The sequence below is a fragment of the Phoenix dactylifera genome, unplaced genomic scaffold, assembly GCF_009389715.1.
Source record: "Phoenix dactylifera cultivar Barhee BC4 unplaced genomic scaffold, palm_55x_up_171113_PBpolish2nd_filt_p 002634F, whole genome shotgun sequence".
Lineage (NCBI taxonomy): Eukaryota > Viridiplantae > Streptophyta > Magnoliopsida > Arecales > Arecaceae > Phoenix > Phoenix dactylifera.
The window spans coordinates 21,023-28,893 of record NW_024069790.1 but is presented as its reverse complement, the minus strand read 5'-3'; the positions used below and the strand labels follow the sequence as shown (position 1 = coordinate 28,893).

General features: G+C 43.2%; 1 protein-coding gene across 1 annotated transcript; it reads left to right on the top strand.

Annotated features, from left to right (window-relative positions):
- The first annotated feature begins 5,504 nt into the window (after positions 1–5,504).
- Positions 5,505–6,848, top strand: LOC103697702 (cucumber peeling cupredoxin-like). The gene is made up of 2 exons (XM_008779617.4): positions 5,505–5,929; positions 6,145–6,848. Exons 1-2 carry the CDS (start codon positions 5,713–5,715, stop codon positions 6,507–6,509), a joined length of 582 nt encoding a protein of 193 aa, XP_008777839.2. The 5' UTR covers positions 5,505–5,712; the 3' UTR covers positions 6,510–6,848.
- Positions 6,849–7,871: the final 1,023 nt, after the last annotated feature.

The window sequence follows — 7,871 nt, the reverse complement described above, 5'->3', positions numbered from 1 at the left end:
AAACTGTGTGTTTGTTTCATATTGTCCCAGTTTATCCCACCAATCACGTATTATCAAAAAAAAAAAGAGAATGATGATTTATACTTGCTGATTTTCTCGGAATTAATAAATGAACAATTTTAAATTTAATGTCTAGAAAAGGTGATCAGCTCACGAATGCTAATCAAATTCTAGTCTGACAATTAAGTAACAGGTTCTAGTGCTCAGATTCTTTGCCAAAAGTTTTCACGCAACATCGTAGGCCCAAGATTTTAATAGGGCATTATTCTCTTTGCTGGATGCTGCATAGCTTATATTTGTTGTAAATTTGAAGGAGCCACCATTGGATGCGAGAGAAACATGTCTATTGGCAGCCACCACTGGGATTGTTCATAGAAGTGAGCACCCGTTCGCAGCCTGTGAAAGCTATTTATAAAACTAAAATAAGCGGTAGGAATGTTTGACGGAATTAGCCCATCCTCGTGCAGTTTCTGAATTTGAAATGATATGGCTCCCACCATTTCAATTTTTTGTTCAAGAGTTTGGGAAGATAGGTTTCATGCGATGAGATTTTTCTGTTAAAATAACATTGCAAGATTGGGAGAGCTTCTCAAGGTTCTGTTCAGGTTGGGGCGTGTAATCTTTGCTAGGTTCCAGTTTCGGATGTTGAGCGTTAACTCTGCTGTATGTTGATCTTACAATTTTGGAGCCGTATTACAAGTATCGTCAGTGAATTTGTGCGTAGAACTGTTGGATGTGTGAACCCCACACAGAACCTGTCAATCGGACTTCTCAGTTGCAAGACCCACAGGATCTGAAGTTTTTAGGGAAAGAACAATGAGGCGGCGGCTTAGTTTAGTTAGAAGATGAGAAGGGAGAATATACTATGGACAACCTCGAGTTGCACGTCCCTGTTTTGCTTTTTACTGTCCATTGGTGCAAATCATAGAAAAAAAAAGTAGTAGATAACTTATTAGAGTTTCTGTCATCAGAAAGCATGGACGTGTGACTACAGCTGTGTATTCCTTGTTAGATTTTCTGAAAGGAAGTTCCCCGATCTAGAACAGTAAATCGCAGATGTCATCAATTATTGACAGCCTGATCTGATTTAGGGCTTTGGTGCCTTGCTGGTCCTTTTCCATCAGTAAGCATATCTGCATTATATGTTGAGCAAATGTTTCAATACAGTTATATGTTTGCTTGCGACTATTTGCTTGGCGTTTGGTTGCCCGTCTGTAAGAGGAGATGCAGGAAATTCACAGTAACCTCGACTCCCCGCTAGCAAAAGTCACTTCCCCAATGTTTGAGCCCCGTTTCCCTCAGAACGTACAGGAGCCAACTCTGGTTACTTCAGGTTACTTCGGGACAACCAAACACTTGAAATAACTTCGCACATACTTGAAATTATTTTGGATTGGATGCCGACTTATGTGCAACCAAACAGACCTATATGCATCACTCTATCTTCTGTATCATAATAATATGGCAAAGTTTATATTAATCTAAAGTCGCAAGATATATTCATTTCACCACCAAAAAATCATCCTCGATTAACCATGTGCATGTGCTGTGTTTCTCTTTCAGGCATGTCTAGTTGTCAAGAAATCCATTCGGCATATTACACAGCCTTATCCCCTCATGTAGAGAGGTTATTTATATATTTCAAACCCGTGACCTTTAAATTATAATAAAATAATCTTATCATCGCACAAATGCTAATCCTCTAAAATCCATTATAAAGGAAAAGAAAATATATTGTTTTTCCATGTGAGATGAATGTTTTTCAACGACGTCGAAAATTGCCCATTTCTTATTTAAACAAACTAAAAACTACGTTGTGCTTGGCATCACTTTCAATTTTTAATTTTTTAAAATTAAAATCATTCTTTAAAAAATAAAAATTTATTTTTTTTAATAGTTTACTGGAGTTGTGTCTTAGAATAGTGGTGACACGATGGTGGTGGAAAAAAGATGGTGGCAGCAGTGGTAACCCGTAGCTGATGGTTGACGATGATAATTAGCAGCAAGTAGCAATGTTGGGCAGCAACTAGCGATGGCAATGACTAGTAGTGGTCAGGGACAGATTGTAGGTGGTGGTGATAGAGATAATGGTGATGGCCATGGACAATTTTAGATATCAAAAATGGAAAAAAAATTCAAGAGCCTGAAAATAAAAACTAGGTTACCAAATACCATTTATGCATCAATTTCTATATTTGTTAAATCCTAAAACTTGAAAATTAGAAGTGATGCTAAACATAGAATATATTCATCGAAAAATAATATTATGATTGATGTTGATGCCACTTTTACAGTCTTTAGGAAACAAAATTGAATTTTTTTTTCAAATTTTTTGAAAATATAAACAAGTCTATTTTTAACAACATAAAAACAAAATTCTACTATTGACCGCAGTGGCGGTGGATGTAGTGGCAGCAAGAGGACAACGTGGGGGTGAGAACAGCAATAGGAATGGCAGCAACTTTGTGATAGAAGTAATGATGATGACAATTGTTAATACTACCAACTTGTAACATCAATAAAATTGTTATCATAAAGTTTGTTAGATTTATATATACACCTTGTACATACTATTATAAGCAAGCAATCTTATACAATTCAATAACAAAGGTTTCATCTTCTCCCTTCTTTCCTTATTTTTTCCTTTCTTATCATGGTAGCAGTGCTTCTTCTTATCGTCTCTTTTAACAATTCTACCTCCTCCAGCTACTCCAACTCCGGTAAAAGTTTCTACAAGGCCTAAGGCAGTCTTTTCTCCAAGGACTACTTCTAGGAGTTCTAATTTACCAATTTGTTGAGACTTGAGACCAGATACCAACACCATCGCTCCCGCCCCTCTGATTGGCAACCTCAACAACCCTCTTCCGGATCTGCCACCTCTGTCATACTCTCCTTCCCTTCTTTGTTGTTTTTTCTATCAGCTGTAGCAACAACAATAAGATGAGGGCAAACAACAATAGTGGAGAACACGACAACAGTAATTCTACAGACAGTGCAACAATAATAACAGTAATATTGCAAGGCATGGGGGTGATGGTGGTGGTTAATTCACGATGAGGTGGTGGCAACGGTAGTAGCGTGGTGGCAGACTTGATGTTGGTGGTGGCAGACTTGATGTTGGTGGTGGCAATGGCAATAACATGTTGCTTTCAAGAATAATGATAGCAAACTAGGGATATGTTTGTTATCCTTTTATTATTTCCTTTTTATTGTTAAAACTATTAATCATAGAAATCAAGACAAAAAAAATTGGTTCTATTATTTTTATTTTTATATTTCAAAAAAATATTTTTCTATTTCTAAAAAATTAAAAAAAATTATTTCAATATTATTTTAAAAATGAAACTTATGTCTTTATCATCACTACTACAACCATTTATCGCATCCACAAAATTATTGCTACCAGTGCTTACTATCACTACCCCTATCATTGTTGGTAAACTCTCTATGATATCATCTACCATACTATTGTTGTCTATTGACTCTGCCACAGTCATATATACAGTAATTGTTGGCTATAATAAATATATTTATATTTTCAGTTTAGAAAAATAAAAAAATATTTTTATTTCTGAAAATTCAAAAAAAATAAATGATGTTCTTTTTTTTTGCTAAAACAAAAGGGGTAGGGGGAGAAAGAGACAAGCCCACCCCCGTAGCAGCCCCCACTGGGCCCCGCCCCATCAGGAGAGTATTCGATGCAGGCAAAAATGACCGTGTGTCATCAGTGGCCGAAGCTACATTTTAATCGTCACCGTAGCGACTCAAACGTGGAATCATGAGGTTAGAATCTCCACCTAGTACCACCAGGCTACCTTGGTGGCCATAAATAATGTTCTCTGACGAAATAAAGTCTAAGGAAAACTTTTTCAGCCACTTGAGGTAAAAAACGACGACGACCACGCAGGGTGCGCAGGTGCCGAATTCGATAAAAAAAAAAAAAAAAAAAAGTAATTGCAAGAGTTGCGATCTCTTATGCAAGATCCTAGCCGTTCATCAAAATGCCCATCCCTTCCGAATAGACCACGTGCCCGGTGCGTGAGGAGTATAACGGCATTCGAATTTTTAAATGCTGAATGAGAGTTTGCAGTTCTTTGTTTTGGGAGGTGGAGCCGATGGGACGATTGTGTCCTGTCGAGCGCTCCCGCGTCCACCGCGTTTTTAGCAAATAAACGACCTTTCCATTGTTTTGATGGAATGCGCGCGGTGCGTGTTCCAATTCCAGTCGGGCCCTGCGGCCCTGGGAGGACGCACTAAGTTGGGTCGGCGATAACTTTTTGCCGTCCAGCAACCTCCACCGCCACCACAAGCTTGCGATTTAACGAGCATATCTCGGTTGAGCAGCATTTGATTTTGAAATTTTCCTAGCCAGACTCCGCCGTGACTCGCGGCTAGGGTCGCGTCTGCACGGTTAAATAAATATATAGTCAATAATCCCAGCGCCTCTGCAGCCATCCGGGAAGACTTTCCGGTGGAACACACGCAAGGCGTTCACATGGAATCTTATTGTTATCCCAGCCTGCCAGTTGCACCTAGGGATTCTAGAAGAAGTCGACCACCTAGAGTAACTGGCTATATCAGACCACCCTATGCAAGGTGAGTCTGAGTTCTAGTTTAAAATACTAGCCTAATTTTTTTTTTTTTTTTTTATGGCAATCCATATGAACCAATGCTTGTTACCAAAGATCTGGTTCACCTACTTAATTAAACTGAGCCAGAGTTTGGTGAGAACTCAAGAGATCCAAGAAAATCAAAAGTCTTTTTGGCAAGTATAGGACTACAAGGTTGAGTTGGAAGATATGTAGTCATGCGTAGAATATATAGAGAAATTTCTTTCATGCGCAATAACCAATACCGCAATTCCGATTACCTGTAAAGAAAATCATGGCACCATCAAATCTATAAATAATCATGACCTGTTAGAATTCTGAATCTAGATACTATAAAAAAAATCAATATATACAAAACCATATTTGAATAACTTTTTATTTAATTAAAATAAATAATAATTGTAGTATAGAATACCAGTTGGGTTAAAAAACTGGCTTCAGGATCCTTGTCTGATATGTCTGCTCTGTCGCAGACTTCCTCGAGTCTGGGAGACGAAGCGACGGTGGCTTCACCAGGAGTTACAAGAAGAGGATGCGAGGTGGGACGGTCAACGGTCAAGGCCGCGTACAAAAAGCACCGCCCTGCTGCAGCGTTTGCTTTCACACGCGGCACAGCGTGTGGTATCGGCTACCCAACGAAACAAAGAAACAAATTAAATGTGAGGTGGGGGCAGTCGCACTCGCACCCACCAGCCAAGCCCATGCCCCAGGAAGGAAGGCGTCCGTCGGCGCGCTGCGGTCAGATTAGGTTAGGTTCTGGTCCGCAACAACTCGCCGCGTGGGCATTTTACTCCCCGTTTCCCACGCCAGTTTTACCCAACGCCCCACCTTCCTCCCACCAACGAAAAGGCAAACCCCGCCCCATTTGGAAATATAAATAGCCCTGCAGGCGTAGATCGAGCACCTCACCCCATCGGCCCATCTTTCTGTTAAAAATAGCAGACCCGCACCACCGCCCATCGCATACATACGGAATCTGAGAGCAGCTAGCAAACGCGGATCTGCAGGAAATCGAGCAGGCGGAGTAGAAGGAGAAGGTGGGGTTGGAAGACGAGGGAGGAGGGGCGACCTGCAGAACACTAACCCCAACGAGCGAAAGGGGATGGGTGGATCAGGAGGAGGAGGAGGCAAGAGAGCGGACTGGGCTGGGATGATGATCGCCGTGGCGGCGGTCAGTCTTGTGCTGGAGGGCTCGGTGGTCGCAGCGGCCACGAGGCATGTGGTCGGCGGCAGCGGCACTGGATGGACCATCCCGCCCAACGCCAGCTTCTACGGCGAGTGGTCGTCCTCCCAGACATACGTTGTGGGCGACACCCTTGGTAAGTGCGATGCTCCTCGTGTCAACTCAACTATTACAAAAATAACGCTATTATCGTTACATAAATCGCTTTTCTGTCTCTTTCGCTCTCTCACACCCTCCCCGTCAAGGTGATTGATGATGGACGCATGGGCCATCAGTTTCAGTTAGCGCGTTACATTTTTGATTTCGATCGGCCCAAACTGATGGAGCGCGTACATATATATATGTCTGCAGTTTTCAACTTCCCAACGGGGATCCACAACGTGATCCAAGTGCCAAAATCCAGCTACGACGCCTGCACCGCCCAGAACCAGATCGGCTCCACCCTGTCCACCGGCCCCGCCACCGTCACCCTCACCCCTCCGGCGCCCATTATTACATCTGTGGCGTCAGCGGCCACTGCTCCACCGGCCAGAAGCTGGCCATCACCGTTGCCTCGTCGTCCTCGGCCGGCCCGCGCCTACCCCGACGGCCGGCGGTCCCACGCCTTCCGGCGCCCCAGCGCCCGCATCATCCGGGCCCTCCGGCGTCTCGCCGGCCGCATCCGGGCCCTCCGGCGTCTCGCCGGCCGCATCCGGGCCCTCCGGCGTCTCGCCTAGCTCCGCTCCACCGCCGCGCCCCTTCATCTTCTCCCTGTCGCTCGCACTTCTGTCGGTCGCTTCCAGCTGCTTGATATTTCTCTAGATACACGACGAGACGGATGGATTAGATGGATAGTGACGAAAAGTATGCTGTCGCAGCACGTGGTCGGTCCCCTTGCCCCTTCATTCTTCTTATATTATTTTTATATATTTTCGGGTCCTTTTTCGAGCTGTTAGTATTTGTCGCGCGTGTGTGAGAGGGGCAAGGGGCACGGCCGAATAATCTCTCTCTGTGGGGCATGAGATAATAATAATGATCACATAACAATGAGCATGCATCTGTTCTTCCTTTCCTCCCATTGCAATTATCCTGATAATGACGATTTGGTTATAGCCTCTATTGTTAACTAAAGAGCATTAATTACTCTTGATCGCGTCGGCACATGGAGCCTGCTCCATCCATGACGGGATCTCTGCTCCGATCTCTTATTAATCTCAATTCTCTTTTCTTTCGGGAGAGAGAAAGCTAGCGATGCATCATCTCTCGACCATGTGGTAACGGATTAGAAGAGCAGGGAGTGTACGTCCAATATCTGACAGCGCATGAGGCCCAGGGGAGCCGGCCAATTGCTTATATCCCGACAAACCCATGTGGATGCTTTGCTGTGATGGGTCTGGACCGTCCTTTTTTTTGTTGTTGTTTGGTACATCTGGACCATCTCTTCACTGGCCTATCAATGCGACGGTGACCCCAAAACAAAACAAAAAAAAGGAAGGGAAAAGAAACGCTAGTAACGAGCCAGTCCAGTCCAGCCTGCACATGTAAAAACGATGACCATCATAATATCGCAATCATCGTTATCAGCCGCTCCACAACGGGACAGTAAATAATCACTCTAAAATAATGGTATTATCGGACCGCTGCTCACTTTTCACGGGCAGAAAGGAGAGGGATCATTTTATATGGTGATCCGAATCGTTTTTCTAAAGAAAATACTTCTAATTATTTGAACTGTGGAAAGGTAAGATAACTGTATTATTCCTTTAGCTGGCCATTAAAAGTATAGTTAGAAGTAACGATCACAGCCATTATCCAAATACCCATTGTATGCAAGTGAGAGGTGTCCCTGAGACTGAAAAGGATTGGGACAGCCCCTTCAACAACTTGTCCGACATGGATCAAAAGGTCGACTTTGCACCACATGGAAATTTTTTCCCCTTTTTTGTTGATAAATGTGTGGGGAGGGGAGATCCGGCCCCTATCTGCATCTGATCTGAATAACGTACAGCTAGACCTCACAGCAAAAGAGACGTACAACAGCGGTAGAGGAAAATTTGAAGAAGAGAGAACAGGTTCAGAGAGAGTAGTTGCCAAGTTTG

Bases quoted from the DNA above. Each gene is read 5' to 3' on its own strand.
- LOC103697702 (XM_008779617.4), top strand. From the start codon at position 5,713: ATGGGTGGATCAGGAGGAGGAGGAGGCAAGAGAGCGGACTGGGCTGGG. The intron at 5,930-6,144 runs GTAAGTGCGATG...ATATGTCTGCAG, and splicing joins CGTTGTGGGCGACACCCTTG to TTTTCAACTTCCCAACGGGG.